The 17,194-nt window shown below is 39.4% G+C and overlaps 2 protein-coding genes across 4 annotated transcripts in view; one reads left to right on the plus strand and one right to left on the minus strand.

Annotated features, from left to right (window-relative positions):
- The window catches only part of LOC129839905 (zinc finger protein 664-like), a 138,054-nt gene that overhangs the window by 40,865 nt on the left and 79,995 nt on the right, over positions 1-17,194 (minus strand). The gene's annotated exons all lie outside the window — the stretch shown is intronic.
- LOC129839891 (zinc finger protein 420-like) lies at positions 406-12,559 on the plus strand. Of its 2 annotated transcripts, XM_055907598.1 has the most exons (2): positions 406-2,539; positions 10,167-12,559. In XM_055907598.1, exons 1-2 carry the CDS (start codon positions 806-808, stop codon positions 10,740-10,742), a joined length of 2,310 nt encoding a protein of 769 aa, XP_055763573.1. In that variant the 5' UTR covers positions 406-805; the 3' UTR covers positions 10,743-12,559. The 2 variants fall into 2 exon arrangements, with proteins under 2 accessions (XP_055763573.1, XP_055763571.1); XM_055907596.1 differs by lacking the exon at positions 10,167-12,559 and having other exon boundaries at positions 406-3,147.

The raw sequence follows: 17,194 nt of genomic DNA on the forward strand, positions 1-17,194 counted from the left end.
AGTGGTTTCCTCATTACCAGATATACTACATCTATAACTAGTGGTTTCCTCATTACCAGATATACTACATCCATGACTAGTGGTTTCCTTATTACCAGATATACTACATCCTTAACTAGTGGTTTCCTCATTACCAGATATACTACATCCATAACTAGTGGTTTCCTCATTACCAGATATACTACATCCTTAACTAGTGGTTTCCTCATTAGCAGATATACTACATCCATAACTAGTGGTTTCCTCATTACCAGATATACTACATCCATAACTAGTGGTTTCCTCATTACCAGATATACTACATCTATAACTAGTGGTTTCCTCATTACCAGATATACTACATCCATAACTAGTGGTTTCCTCATTAGCAGATATACTACATCCATAACTAGTGGTTTCCTCATTACCAGATATACTACATCCATAACTAGCGGTTTTCTAATTAGCAGGGAGGAGTTTCTACAACCAAATTGCATGTGCATCGACCTCGTGCCACAATTTTAGCAACACAGAAAGGGGCCTATATTGGAGACCAAAAGTCGTCTGGCACACTGCTTAGAGTATCAACAACATGAATAACTTATTTCTAGTCTACAATCTTAGATATTACTACTAATGTGAAATTTTTGGCAAAATATGACTTGTTGCTTATTTTAAATCAATTGTCAAATAATTTAAACATTCATTACAGACATCAATTGTTGTACAACATCATGGCTATGCTGTTGGCATCACCTTTTACAGTGAATTACCGCTGTTGTGGGCCTTTAATCATCTCTATGGCTTTGTTGTTCACATAGGAGAGATGCGGGACTATCGTGGATCCTCTGGGGAGCCTCAACAACCTCATGATGCTGTAGAGGCAGAGAAGAGTCTCTCCAGATCAGAACACCTCAATAAACACCAGCGGAGACCCACAGGGAGGAGAACTCACTGCTGTTCTGACTGTGGGAAGAGATTCACCTCATCAGGCATTACAATTCATCAGAGAACACACACAGGAGAGAAATCGTATAGCTGTGGGCAATGTGAGAAGAGTTTTAGTCGATTTGGCCATCTGACTCAACACCAGAGAATACACACAGGAGAGAAACCACATAGCTGTGATCAATGTGGGAAGAGTTTTGGTGCATCTTGCGATCTGACAGTGCACCAGAGAATACACACAGGAGATAAGTCTTATAGCTGTGGTCAATGTGGGAAGAGTTTTTGTATATCTGGCCAGCTGACATCACACCAGAGAATACACACAGGAGAGAAATCTTATAAGTGTGATCAATGTGGGAAGAGATGTACTACATCTTACTCTCTGACTGTACACCAGAGAAAACACACAGGAGAGAAACCTTTTAGCTGTGCTCAATGTGGGAAGAGTTTCGGTAGATCTGGCCAGCTGACAGTGCACCAGAGAACACACACAGGAGAGAAACCTTATAGCTGTGATCAATGTGGGAAGAGTTTTACTTCATCTAGAAATCTGACTTCACACCAGAGAACACACACAGGAGAGAAACCTTATAGCTGTGATCAATATAGGAAGAGTTTTACTACATCAAGCCATCTGACTTCACACCAGAGAACACACACAGGAGAGAAACCTTTTAGCTGTGCTCAATGTGGGAAGAGTTTTGGTAGATCTGGCCAGCTGACAGTGCACCAGAGAACACACACAGGAGAGAAACCTTATAGTTGTGATCAATGTGGGAAGAGTTTTTGTCAATCTGGCCAGCTGACTGCACACCAGAGAACACACACAGGAGAGAAACCTTATAGCTGTGATCAATGTGGGAAGAGTTTTACTACATCAAGCCATCTGACTTCACACCAGAGAACACACACAGGAGAGAAACCTTATAGCTGTGGTCAATGTGGGAAGAGTTTTGCTAGGTCAAGCCGTCTGACTTCACATCAGAGAACACACACAGGAGAGAGACCTTATAGCTGTGGTCAATGTGGGAAGAGTTTTACTACTTCTGGCTATCTGACTTTACACCAGAGAACACACACAGGAGAGAGATCTTATAGCTGTGACCAATGTGGGAAGAGTTTTACTAGGTCAAGCCATCTGACTTCACACCAGAGAACACACACAGGAGAGAAATCTCATAGCTGTGGTCAATGTGGGAAGAGTTTTACTACTTCTGGCTATCTGACAGTGCACCAGAGAACACACACAGGAGAGAAACCTTATAGCTGTGATCAATGTGGGAAGAGTTTTACTACATCAAGCCATCTGACTATACACCAGAGAACACACACAGGAGAGAAACCTTATAGCTGTGGTCAATGTGGGAAGAGTTTTACTACTTCTGGCTATCTGACAGTGCACCAGAGAACACACACAGGAGAGAACCCTTATAGCTGTGATCAATGTGGGAAGAGTTTTAGTCAATCTAGCAATCTGACAGTGCACCAGAGAACACACACAGGAGAGAAATCTTATAGTTGTGATCAATGTGGGAAGTGTTTTTGTCAATCTAATTATTTGACAGTGCACCAGAGAACACACTCGGGAGAGAAATCGTATAGCTGTGACCAGAGGTAATCTGATAAAAGATCTCTGACTAAACATTAGAAAATACATTAAGGAGTTGTTTCATGATATCAAGGAAATGATGTCACAATGTAGAATGTTTTAACATTGTAGAAGGAGTATTTTAATGATGTCACAATGTAGAACCCTAAATGTTTGTCCCCTGTTCTATTGATTTCAACATGATATGGATATTATCCTCAGGGGGGAAATCCAGGTTCTGAATTAAATGAGTACTATTTATGAGATTTAGTAAGTACACATTATTCCCAGATTCTGTGTGGTTTTTGAGCTGCTAGTTTTAACAGGACGTGCAACCTCATCTCCCTCCTGTCACATAAATGATTTTAGCATGAAATCGATTAGTTTTGACAAATAAGTGTTGCGTTCCTTTGTTTAGCGACCCCTACATTTAAATGCATTCCAACAGCATGTACAACCTGATTTCCCCTCTAATCGATATCAGTGATTTATTGCTACTTGTCAAAACAGCGTTTTTGGTGCTTGTGCAGTTTATAAGGAGCTTGTTTAAAAAAATACAAGAAATATGATTATTGTGGCAGATGTTTGTGTAAATAGCACATGTTATGTTTAGGTTTTCAATTTATCCCAAACTGTTTATTGATTTGGACACGTTAAAACTGTGTTTTGACATTGAGGCTATCCCACCTAGCACAATGTAATTGAAAAGTCGTTGAAAATAAGACTATGCAATCAAAAAAATATACATATATATTTTTTTATTATACCATGCCTTACCATTAAGTTAATTATTGACAATACATATTAACAAAGGGGTGTCCATTTGGTTTTGATCATTCATATTTACAATTCATGTAACTTTTAGTAATCATAATTATTTATGCAATCAACTGACAATTTTCGGGTATAATTATATTGACATTGTTGCCCTTCTTTTAGAATAGCAGGGTACATTCTCAGATGTACCAACCCAAATGTACTAGAGCATGACATTGGGGACTGGGCCCCGATCCAACAACATGCCTATCAAGTGAACTCTGAAAAGAAAGAGAAGCTCCGCAGTGATTTGGAAAGTTACTATGGTTATTGCAGGAGTTTCCTCTTGAAATCAGACATGTCCGTGTTAAGGACAACTTGGTTGCTGATTGTTTCAAGGGTGGGCAGTCATAGTTTTGCGTTTAGCCATTGATCACAATTTATTTTGACTGCACGGTTTTCCGTATTGGAGATGAGTTTTGTTTGGACTCGTTCCAAGGGGACGAGAGTTCTAGAAGCTGATGAGTTTTAGGAAGACGAGAGTTCTAGAAGCTAGTGAGTTCTAGGATTCTATAGAATGAAAAAGGACAAAAAAAGAATACGATTGTATATTATTATTTAGAAATGCGTGTTTTTCTTGTTTTTAATTGTTGACAGCCAGTAGACACTATGTTTATATTGTAGAAGGTGAAGCATTGTAGTTGATTATAATGTGAAATGGAAGTTGTTTTCTGTTGGTGGTGAGCAAACTTGTCCAACAAAAATTATAGGTTTTATTTGTTGTCTTAAGGGGAAAGGTGTTCCAGGCTTTCGTTTTTCCATTTATGTTTTGAGGTTGGACTTTAGCACGTATAGCTTGTTAGCACGTAGGGCTCACTGATTGGTGACACCTCGTTAGTCAGTATGTGTAACACCAGTTCTTTTGTTTGCCTCTTCTTGGGCAGATTTAGTGGGTCTCATGGTGGGTGACTTTTATGTCCCAGTTGTTGTTACTAGTCAACTTTCAGTGGACACTGAGAGCAAAATGCAACATTATGTTATAATACTTTTATTGGATCAAATGGTTGTTTTATGCAACAGAATAGAGGGTTCTTAGAACTATTGTGTCTGTGTGTTCTACTGAGGACTTGCCTCTGGGAGAAAACACTGACAGGACATTTACAATGTCTTTTGGGTGATAAAAACCTAAAGTACCTTAGACTGCTGCACCACTCGGGTCTATAGTGACAACTCTAACACTGTGATCTAGTACCTTAGACTAAAAGTGGAATTTTGACATTATTACCGTTATATCAACACACTTAACACTCCCAACTATAATTCTCTTTGGTACCGTAGACATCTAGTGACCACTTGATTCCATGTGACATTATTACCGTTATATCAACACACTCAACACCCCCAACACTCCCAACTATAATTCTCTTTGGCACCGTAGACATCTAGTGACCACTTGATTCCATGTGACCAAACATTTCTGAGGCTGAGTCTCAAATAGTCGCCTGTTCCTTTTAATAGCCGGGCCATAGCACACATAGCAAATACATTTTGGGTCTAAATTAAAGGAGCTACAATTATAGTTTAATTACATGTTTTAAATAAAATGTCCATAATATCTGCATTAATACGAACGAGCTACAAAAATCTCTGAAACTGGAAACACTTATCTCCCTCACTAGCTTTAAGCACCAGCTGTCAGAGCAGCTCACAGATTACTGCACCTGTACATAGCCCATCTATAATTTAGCCCAAACAACTACCTCTTTCCCTACTGTATTTATTTATTTAGCTCCTTTGCACCCCATTATTTCTATCTCTACTTTGCACATTCTTCCACTGCAAATCTACCATTCCAGTGTTTTACTTGCTATATTGTATTTACTTCGCCACCATGGCCTTTTTTTGCCTTCACCTCCCTTATCTCACCTCATTTGCTCACATTGTATATAGACATATTTTTCTACTGTATTATTGACTGTATGTTTGTTTTACTCCATGTGTAACTCTGTGTTGTTGTGTGTGTCAAACTGCTTTGCTTTATCTTGGCCAGGTTGCAGTTGTAAATGAGAACTTGTTCTCAACTGGCCGACCTGGTTAAATAAAGGAGAAATAAATAACACATAATAATACAAAAATGTAGCAGCAGTATAGACCAAGTCTGTTCATTATATACATCTACATGATGTATTGTTACACCATGTAGGAGCAGTATAGACCTAGTCTGTTCATTATATACATCTACATGATGTATTGTTACACCATGTAGGAGCAGTATAGACCTAGTCTGTTCATTATATACATCTACATGATGTATTGTTACACCATGTAGGAGCAGTATAGACCTAGTCTGTTCATTATATACATCTACATGATGTATTGTTACACCATGTAGGAGCAGTATAGACCTAGTCTGTTCATTATATACATCTACATGATGTATTGTTACACCATGTAGGAGCAGTATAGACCTAGTCTGTTCATTATATACATCTACATGATGTATTGTTACACCATGTAGGAGCAGTATAGACCTAGTCTGTTCATTATATACATCTACATGATGTATTGTTACACCATGTAGGAGCAGTATAGACCTAGTCTGTTCATTATATACATCTACATGATGTATTGTTACACCATGTAGGAGCAGTATAGACCTAGTCTGTTCATTATATACATCTACATGATGTATTGTTACACCATGTAGGAGCAGTATAGACCTCATCTGTTCATTATATACATCTACATGATGTATTGTTACACAATGTAGGAGCAGTATGGACCTAGTCTGTTCATTATATACATCTATATGATGCATTGTTACACCATGTAAGAGCAGTATAGACCTAGTCTGTTCATTATATACATCTACATTATGTATTGTTACACAATGTAGGAGCAGTATAGACCTAGTCTGTTCATTATATACATCTACTACATGATGTATTGTTACACCATGTAGGAGCAGTATGGACCTACAGTAGCTAGCTACTTATTTAGATTTAGTTTGACTTAATATAACTAACAACACATTCCTGTCTTTGTATGTCTCAATATAATGGTATTATTTATTTAAATCCATTTACAATAATCTTTGTCTGAAAATAAAATATATTCCTCAACTGCGTTTCCCCTCCAGTCAGCAGACGGCGATGTGCGTCTTTCAGGCGACGCTGCCAGCGTGACGTATAATCTAGTGGACGGTTCTTCATAAACAGCTCGTCAACCACCTCGGTAGCTTGCTAGCCAACATAGCCGAGAGATTCAAGCTATTTATACGCTTTCGGTGTATATTAGCTACTGTGTTTTTGACACACTTCTGTCGTATCAACTTGTTAACCTATTTAATTTAATATTACGTTATTTTGTATTAGTCAGCTATAGTAGCTGGCTGGTTAAGTTAGCACTAGCCTAGTAGCTAATGATAGCTAGCTAGCTAACATCCCCGAACATGAGCTCAGTAAGCTTCTCCCCTCTTGTTAAAGAAGAGGAGGTCTGCTGGACGGAGAAAGAAGCTCTGGGGCTGAACATTGTCGTGAAAGAGGAGAAGGAAGAAGAGGATGTCACAGTAAAACAAGAAGTAGAGGGTGATGCTGTTACAGTGAAAGAAGAAGAGAAAGACGCGTTCAGAGTTTATGGAGTGAAAGAGGAGGAGGATTTGTCTGTGAAAGAAAAGGAGGAAGATGAAGTTTTTGGAGTGGAGGATGAAGAGGGGGAGATTACTGTCACATTAGAGGAGGATGAAGAACAGAGATCTGGAGATCTGATTAACAACAGTAAATACAGTGAGTACTATCTTATAAAACAGGGCCATTGATCTGATTAACACCAGTAAATACAGTGAGTACTATCTTATAAGACAGGGGCACAAACTCTGCAGTTGTTGAAGTAATGTGCGATTTTTGAAAGGGCATTCTATACTTGAATATGTTTTTGTACTGTGAATTGTTCATGACTTCCTCCAGTGATTATTTTTAAAATTTTCCTGTTGAAAAGTGATATATAAATACAGTAAAGTATAAACACACTAAAGGGAAACAAATAAATGTTTTGAGCAAAATAGTGTTTTTTAGACAACTGCAAACTAGGAGTGAGTGATGTCATAGTAAGGCCTTCAAGGAGTTGGCTTGATGGGAAGTCGTGATGTCATCCAATAGGAGACAGATCTTCATGTGAATATTCATTATTCTTTTAAAATCCTTCCTGTTCTGTCAAGTTGGTTGTTGATCATTGCTAGAAAGCCATTTTCAAGTCTTGCCATAGACCTTCAAGACGATTTAAGTCCAAACTGTAACTAGGCCACTCAGGAACATTCAATGTCATCTTGGTAAGCTAATCCAGTTTAGATTTGGCCTTGTGGTTTAGGTTATTTTCCTGTTCCTACAGTTTTTTGTATTCAGATCTCTAAAATACACGCTACCTACGTAACATTTAGTGTCTCCTTATGTTATGCTGAGAAAACAGTTTTCATGGGCACAGAAATCCTAAATCATTTCAGAGTTTGCTAAATCCAATGGTTCTAACCGAGAGTCACCTTAACTTTATTGACAACACCCAAATCGATACTGTCATTAACGCGGTTCTTCAATAATTACACATAATTCTTAATACTGTAGCTGTTTAGTTACAGTCACATGTTCAACTATCATCAGCTGATCCAGGATTTTTTTTTTTTAATGCCAGTCAAATCGGGGCAGCAGGTAGCCTAGTGGTTAGAGCGTTGGACTAGTAACCGAAAGGTTGCAAGATCGTAAAAATCTGTCGTTCGTCCCCTGAACAAGGCAGTTAATCCACTGTTCCTAGGCCGTCATTGAAAAAAATAATTTGTTCTTAACTAACTTAGTTAAATAAATTTTAAAATAAAAATATATAAAAAAATGACAAACATAACGACATGCAACAACAACCAAAGTGCTTCTTCATTCATTACTCTGGTAAAGACAGTTATGCCGTGCTCCACGTTGGATCCAACATCCCTAACAAATTGATGTTTATAATGTGTTATTGTCTGCTTGATTTACAGTAGTGTCTCAGTCTGTTTGCACACAGAGATACTTAGCTCATAATGTGTAGAGAACTGTTCCTTGATGGATAGGCTATTGTACAACACACAGAGATATTTTCCTTTATTCAGGACATTTAGAATGAAAACACATTACAGAGTAGCCTAGTGGGATTATTACAAAATTATCTGGTTATGAAATGTCATGAAAAAAAAAGCCATTTTAGTTTCCATGTTTCACTTTGAATCATTTAATATTTCATAGTCCTAGGTCTATGTTATTATTGTTAGGTGAAGTTATGGGTCCTACAGTAGGTCTATGTTATTGTTAGGTGAAGTTATGGGTCCTACAGTAGGTCTATGTTATTGTTAGGTTAAGTTATGGGTCTTACAGTAGGTCTATGTTGTTATTAGGGGAAGTTATGGGCCCTACAGTAGGTCTATGTTGTTGTTAGGTGAAGTTATGGGTCCTACAGTACGTCTATGTTATTGTTAGGTGAAGGTGTGGGTCCTACAGTAGGTCTATGTTGTTGTTAGGTGAAGTTATGGGTCCTACAGTAGGTCTATGTTGTTGTTAGGTTAAGTTATGGGTCCTACAGTAGGTCTATGTTATTGTTAAGTGCTAGAAAGCCATTTTCAAGTCTTGCCATAGACCTTCAAGACGATTTAAGTCCAAACTGTCCAAACTGACGATTTAAGTCCAAACTGTAACTATGGGTCCTACAGTAGGTCTATCTTGTTGTTAGGTGAAGTTATGGGTCCTACAGTAGGTCTATGTTATTGTTAGGTGATGTTATGGGTCCTACAGTAGGTCTATGTTATTGTTAGGTGATGTTATGGGTCCTACAGTAGGTCTATCTTGTTGTTATGGGTCCTACAGTAGGTCTATGTTGTTGTTAGGGGAAGTTATGGGCCAATTTGTTAAACACTTAATGTACAAACCCTCAGTTTAAGACTGATGGCAAAGCTAGCTAAAGAGCATTTTACTGGTTGAAGTGTTTTTTAAGTATAAAGCAGTTGATTTGGGACAATAACACAAACATATTAAGCAGGAGATTCAAATGAGCCTAACAGTTGTAATCCAAAAGTAATGTGAAATGCACTCATAAACAACCTGTAAATGGCTATTTTTACTGTCAGCCTATGAGAACCCCCCTGCGTTTTCCCACACGGTGGTGAATTAGTGAATAGACACAGAGCTTAATGTGAGTTTCCTTCAGTAGCACTCCTGATCTTGCGCTGATTATGCACTGTAATATTCAGAATACATTGTGGAAAACAAAAATCTTTGCTCACCATTTTTGTTCCAGGCAGATATACTACATCCATAACTAGTGGTTTCCTCATTAGCAGATATACTACATCCATAACTAGTGGTTTCCTCATTACCAGATATACTACATCCATAACTAGTGGTTTCCTCATTAGCAGATATACTACATCCATAACTATCGGTTTCCTCATTACCAGATATACTACATTCATAACTAGTGGTTTCCTCATTAGCAGGGAGGTGTTTCTGCAATCAAATTGTGTGTGCATCGCCCTCGTGCTGCAATTTTAGCAAACACAGAACGGGGCCTTTTTTGGAGATCAAAAGTCATCTGGCACACTGCTTAGAGTTTGACTGTCTTAAGACAATTGTAAAATAATTTAACAGACCCCTGGGCATCACCTTTTACCTCAAATAAACAGTGGATTTCTGCTGTTGTGGCCCTTTAACCGTCTGACTTTGTTGTTCACATAGGAGAGAGATGTGACTATCATGGATCCTCTGGGGAGCCTCAACAACCTCATGATGCTGACAAGGCAGAGGAGAGTCTCTCCAGATCAGAACTCCTCAAGAAACACCAGCAGAGACCCACAGGGAAGAAATGTCACTGCTGCTCTGACTGTGGGAAATGTTGCAAATCTTCATCAGAACTTAAAATACACCAGAGAACACACACAGGAGAGAAACCTTATAGCTGTGATCAATGTGGGAAGAGTTTTACTAAATCTAGCCATCTGACTGCACACCAGAGAACACACACAGGAGAGAAACCATATAGCTGTGATCAATGTGGGAAGAGTTTTGCTAAATCTAGCAATCTGACTACACACCAGAGAACACACACAGGAGAGAAACCATATAGCTGTGATCAATGTAGGATGAGTTTTTCTACATCTAGCAATCTAACTAACCACCATAGAACACACACAGGAGATAATCCGTGCTGTGATCAATGTGGGAAGAGTTTTTGTACTCCTAGGTATCTAACTATACACCAGAGAACACACACAGGAGAGAAACCTTATAGCTGTGATCAATGTAGGAAAAGTTTTTCTTCTTCTAGCTATCTAACTATACACCATAGAATACACACCGGAGAGAAACCTTTTAGCTGTGATCATTGTGGGAAGAGTTTTACTCAGCCAAACAGCCTGAATATACACAAGCGGACACACACAGGGGAAGAGATACTCTGATAAAAGATCTCTGATTAAACATAAAATACATCAAGGAGTTGTTTCATGATATCAATGAAATAATGTCACAATGTAGAACGTTTTAACATTGTAGTAGGAGTATTTTATTGATGTCACAATGTAGAAGCCTAAACATTTGTCCCTGTTACACTTCCCACGTTGGTGACCCACTTGAATCAAAATGCAACACTTCAAAATGTAGCAAACTGTTTTCTACAAATTGTCCTCTAACCAGGGATGTACACATTACTCCCAGATTCTGTGTGGTTTTTGAGCTGTTCGTTTTAACAGAACGTGCAACCTCATCTCCCTTCTGTCACACAATTGATTTTAACATGATATCGATGAGTGATGACAAATAAGTGTTGTGTTCCTTTGTTTAGCGACCCCTAGATTTAAATGCATCACTCCAAAATGTAGCTGACTGTCTTCTGCAGGTTGTCCTCTAACCAGTGAGGTGAAATATATCTCCCATTTCCATGTGTTTGTTTAGTTGTTAGTTTCAACAGCACCTACAACCTGATTTCCCCCCTAATTGATATCAGTGATTTATTGCTACTTGTCAAAACAACAGCGTTTCTGGTGCTTGTGCAGTTTATAAGGAGCTTGTTTTAAATAAATATAAGTAATGATTATTGTGGCAGATGTTTGTGTATATAGTACATTTTACGTTTATTTTTTCAATTTATCACAAACTGTTTCTGCATTTGGACACGTTTAAACTGTGACATTGGGGATATCCCACCTAGCAAAATGTCACTGAAAATAAGACTATGCCCGACGTACAATATAAGTTTGGTTTTAGTTGAAAATAAAAATATTTAATTTCAACGTACTTGCAGCTTATACACATGGACGCAGTATAATAAATCGGTCTATAATCAATTTTATTAACAATCCTAATAAATTGAGTCATAAATATAAAATATATTTGTTGTCCTAAGGGGAAGGTGTTACAGGCTTTGGTTTTTCCATTTATGTTTTGAGGTTGGACTTTATCACGTCTAGCTCGTTAGCACGTAGGGTGCACTGATTGGTGTCACCTCGTTAGTCAGTATGTGTTACACCTGTGCTGGCTTGTCCATCTCGTTAGTGGGAAGGTGTTTCACCTGAGCTGGTCCAGGTTCTATTTAAGAGTGTCTGGCCTAGTGCTCCAGTTGTCTTGATAGATGTGGAGAGTCAACACTTTTAGTTGCTCCACCTTTTTGGTTTGTTTTCTGTCTTTAAGTTTGGTGTGGGTGTTTCTTTTGTTTGCCTCATCTTGGGCAGATTTAGTGGGTCTCATGGTGGGTGTCTTTTAGGTCCCAGTTGTTGTTACTAGTCAACTTTCAGTGGACACTGTGAGCAAAACTGCAACATTATGTTATAATACTTTTATTGGATCAAATGGTTGTTTTATGCAACAGAATAGATGGTTCTTAGAACTATTGTCTGTGTTCTACTGAGGATGGGCCTCTGGGAGAAAACAGTGTCAGGAGATTCACAATGTCTTTTGTGTGATAAAACCTAAAGAGACCACATTCCAGAGCATGAGTTAATGTTTCTGTTCTATATGGTATCAGGGAGAGATGACCTCAGGGCCAGACCCTGGTCTCTACACAAAGAGTGCTGTTTTTACAGCAGAGACTGTCTGCTGAGAATTATAAGTATCTTTCATACAAATCTTAACCTTGTGACCCGTTCTATACATCTGTTGTTCGTTATGTAGGTTTGATAGGGGTGTATCTTGGCTATGAAAGACTTTTGTCCCGTGGGTTGACCAGCCATCATTATCGTAGAGCACTCATTTGATTATCTTTATATTTGTACGTTGTATTGACCTGCTCCCTTAAGTGAATAAAGATTTAGTTTAAGAATAACTCTGACTTGTGTGATAAGTTCTCTCATTCGATATTAAAGAAATTAACCACATTTGGGGATGTTAATCTTCACTTGGTGACCCCTCCTGATGACCTGGGTAAATGGTGCACGAGGGATCCCTCTAACTTGGGATCTCAGGGAGACCACACTTTGGGAATGGAGCAGATGGACCCACCTTTGATCTGAGATGCAGCGAGCCGAGTGGACACCACATCTCAAACGTAGTTTAAACAAAAGAGAAGAAAAAAAAAGCGAAACACACAAAGGGGAGTTTTTATCAAAACCTCGTAGGCTCTGAGTATGTATTCCAGCGTGAGGGGGGTCACCTTGGAGGTGTAAACAGGGCCCAGTCAGGAGGCTCTGAGTGTGTATTCCAGTGTGAGGGGGGGCACCTTGGAGGTGTAAACAGGGCCGAGGCAGTAGGCTCTGAGTGTGTATTCCTGTGTGGAGGTGTAAACAGGGCCCAGTCAGCTACTGGATGAAAACTAGAATCTGTGTTTACTAAGACCATGTATGATATAGTATAAGCTAGTAAGGTACACCTGTAATTATTTTAAACCTGGACCCCATTTTAGAAGTATTGAAAGATGTAAATGAATGAGTTGCATTATCCTAGGAACTAACCATAAGATAGAAATGTGAAAATATTCCTGCAGGTTAAAACCTTTCTGGACTACCCATCCCGGATCCGGGATCATTCTCATCAGAAACGCTGACTAGCATAGCCTAGCGCCACAGGGATATCATATAATATAATTTCATGAAATCACAAGTCCAATACAGCAAATGAAAGATAAACAACAATATTGGAGAAAGCACTAGCCAATATAGTACTGCCATACAGTAACAGTACTGCCATACAGGCCTAATATCACATTTCAAGATATCTTTGTACACAAATTGTTTAATATTTTATCAGGCTGACTTGAAAGATTATACGCAACATTTTGCTGCGTGGCAATACTGTGTTTGGATTCTGAAGGGCATTTATACAAAAGAGGTAGTCTAGACACTGTATTAATACCATTATGCATTTGAATCCCATCTACAGCTACCATCTAAGATATTAATTTCCCTCCACAAGGGGGCGGACATGTAACGTTTCCAAAATGGGATAGTATTGTCCATGTAACGTTTCCAAAATGGGACAGTATTGTCCATGTAACGTTTCCAAAATGGGATAGTATTGTACATGTAAAGTTTCCAAAATGGGATAGTATGGTCCATGTAACGTTTCCAAAATGGGATAGTATTGTACATGTAACGTTATGCCCCCTTGTGAGTTAATAGTATTGCATGCTGTAGCAGGTTATATAAAGAGGAAGACCTCCATTGACGATTCAGATCGTTGTAACATCTCGTCTGGACAGGTCACCGTCCTTAGTTAGTTAGTTAACGTTAGATATTTAATATTTTCAAGTTCAGAAATCAGAACCCATCACCTGCTATGTAAAAGAGACAGAAGAATGCACAATGGTCAATGCTATCCGGGATCCTTGGGACATCCCTACCCTAAACCTTAACCTTAACCCTTTTAAATGTTAACTTCAATGGGCTAGGGACGTCTCAAGGATGTATCTCTACCTGAAAGTACATGATCTAAGTGATTGATAGTTGGTATTCATCAGTCATTAAGCCTTATTTACTTTAATGAACTACTAAAATTGTGATTTTGTCAGACAGCATAGACAGCAGCTCTACACTTTATTGACTGACTGATCCATTCATCCTTCCATCCCTCCTCAGCCTTCCTCTCCTCTGAAGACCCAGTGAGGGTGGAGCTCAGTCAGAGAGCTGTTGAGGGACTGGTTAGGAAGAACACTTCTACAGCCAGAGAGGTGAGAGGTCACACATGGTTTAGATGGTAAATATTTATGTCCCCTTAGTGGTTCATCACGTCAGCAAAAGGGAATATGTTCCATCATCCATGTTTATTTACGTTAGTGCAAATTGTCCACTGATATTGATGAAATTTCTCAGGCACACACATTTGTTCTTTGATATTATGAAGGTCATTTGTGTAAAATATACTTTTCCCCACTCATTCACCCCATCTCTGTATATTGCTTATGCATATTCAGTGACCTGACTGCATCCAGACTGTCAAGGCTCATCCTGGTAGATCTGAACCTAATGCAGCTTGGAGTGATCAGATGACAGAAGTCACATTTAGGTGCCAGGTGTAACGGAGGCCATAGATGCTCCATATCCATTACTTTGAGTGTTGTATATAATATTATTAAATGTGTTTCTGTGTTGCAGGGGCTGTCAATAAATGGAACGGCAAGGCCACAGAACATGACATAAGCAGAGCTGTGGGAGACCACCTCAAGCCCCTGGTAGAGCCGGGGGTGGTGTTTACCACTCCACCAGCAGAGCTGTGGGAGACCACCTCAAGCCCCTGGTAAAGCCGGGGGTGGTGTTTAACACTCCACCAGCAGAGCTGTGGGAGACCACCTCAAGCCCCCGGTAGAGCCGGGGGTGGTGTTTACCACTCCACCAGCAGAGCTGTGGGAGACCACCTCAAGCCCCCGGTAGAGCCGGGGGTGGTGTTTAACACTCCACCAGCAGAGCTGTGGGAGACCACCTCAAGGCCCTGGTAAAGCCGGGGGTGGTGTTTAACACTCCACCAGCAGAGCTGTGGGAGACCACCTCAAGCCCCCGGTAGAGCCGGGGGTGGTGTTTACCACTCTACCAGCAGAGCTGTGGGAGACCACCTCAAGCCCCTGGTAGAGCCGGGGGTGGTGTTTAACACTCCACCACGCCTTCAGCAGGCTGGAAAAGTGACGCTGTTTTTCATACCAAGAGTCTGTTGATTGTTCATTTGTTCAAATCAAGCTTTATTTATACAGCCCATTTCAGACAGGATACAACACAATGGAAAAAAATAATAAAAATAAATATTGAGGATTAAAAACAGAAGACTGACAACTGAGCACCCTAAGGAAATACAATTGATTAAAATATTAATTGGATGCAATATCCAACCCAAAATATAACTTGTTTTTTTAGGAGGGGCTCTGAAAGACACTATGGTGGTGTCCACTGAAAATTGACTAGTAACAACAACTGGGACCTAAAAGACAACCACCATGAGACCCACTAAATCTGCCCAAGAAGAGGCAAACAAAAGAAAAACCCACAACAAACTTAAAGACAGGAAGTAAACCAAAAAGGTGGAGCAACTAAAGGTGTTGACTCTCCACATCTATCAAGACAACTGGAGCACTGGGCCAGACACTCTTAAATAGAACCTGGACCAGCTCAGGTGAAACACCTTCCCACTAACGAGATGGACAAGCCAGCACAGGTGTAACACATACTGACTAACGAGGTGACACCAATCAGTGCTCCCAAGACACATTTCAGTTGAATGCATTCAGTTGTACAATCAATCAAATGTATTTATAAAGCCCTTCTCACATCAGCTGATGTCACAGAGTGCTGTACAGAAACCCAGCCTAAAACCCCAAACAGCAAGCAATGCAGGTGTAGAAGCACGGTGGCTAGGAAAAACTCCCTAGAAAGACAAGAACCTAGGAAGAAACCTAGAGAGGAACCAGACTGAGGGGTGGCCAGTCCTCTTCTGGCTGTGCCGGGTGGAGATTATAACAGAACATGGCCAAGATGTTCAAACGTTCATAGATGACCAGCAGGGTCAAATAATAATAATCACAGTGGTTGTCGAAGGTGCAACAGATCAGCACCTCAAGAGTAAATGTCAGTTGGTTTTTCATAGCCAATCATTCAGAGTGTCTCTACAACTTCCATTTCACATAATCAACTACAATGCTTCACCTTCTACAATATAAACATGGTGTCTACTGGCTGTCAACAATTAAAAACAAGAAAAAACACGTATTTCTAAATAATAATATACAGTCGTATTATTTTTTTCTCCTTTTTCTTTCTATAGAATCCTAGAACTCTCATCTTCCTAAAACTCAATAGCTTCTAGAACTCTCATCTTCCTAAAACTCACTAGCTTGTAGAACTCTCATCTTCCTAAAACTCAATAGCTTCTAGAACTCTCGTCTTCCTAAAACTCACTAGCTTCTAGAACTCTCATCTTCCTAAAACTCACCAGCTTCTAGAACTCTCGTCCCCTTGGAACGAGCCCAAACAAAACTCAAATCAAATTGTATTAGTCACATGCGCCGGATACAACACTTGGAACTCTTACTTACGAGCCCCCAACAGTGCAGTTAAAAAATACAGAAAAGAATAAGAGATAAAACTAATATCCAACACAGAAAAACGTGTCAGAATAAATTGTGACCATGGTAACTCACTGGCTAAATGCAAAACACAAACCTATTTGACTGCCAACCCTTGAGATAATCAGCAACCAAGTTGTCCTTATGACAGACATGTCTGATTTCAAGAGGAAACTCCTGCGATAACCGTAGTAACTTTCCACCTCACTGCGGAGCTTCTCTCTCTTTTCAGGGTTCACTAGATTGGCATGTTGTTGGATATAAAAGCAGGGTAACAATGTCAATATAAATGTACCCAAAAATGTCAAGTTGGTTGCATGAATAACTAGGATTACTAAATGTTACATAATATGAAATATCAAAACCAAATGTTCA

This window comes from Salvelinus fontinalis, chromosome 40 (assembly GCF_029448725.1).
Source record: "Salvelinus fontinalis isolate EN_2023a chromosome 40, ASM2944872v1, whole genome shotgun sequence".
Lineage (NCBI taxonomy): Eukaryota > Metazoa > Chordata > Actinopteri > Salmoniformes > Salmonidae > Salvelinus > Salvelinus fontinalis.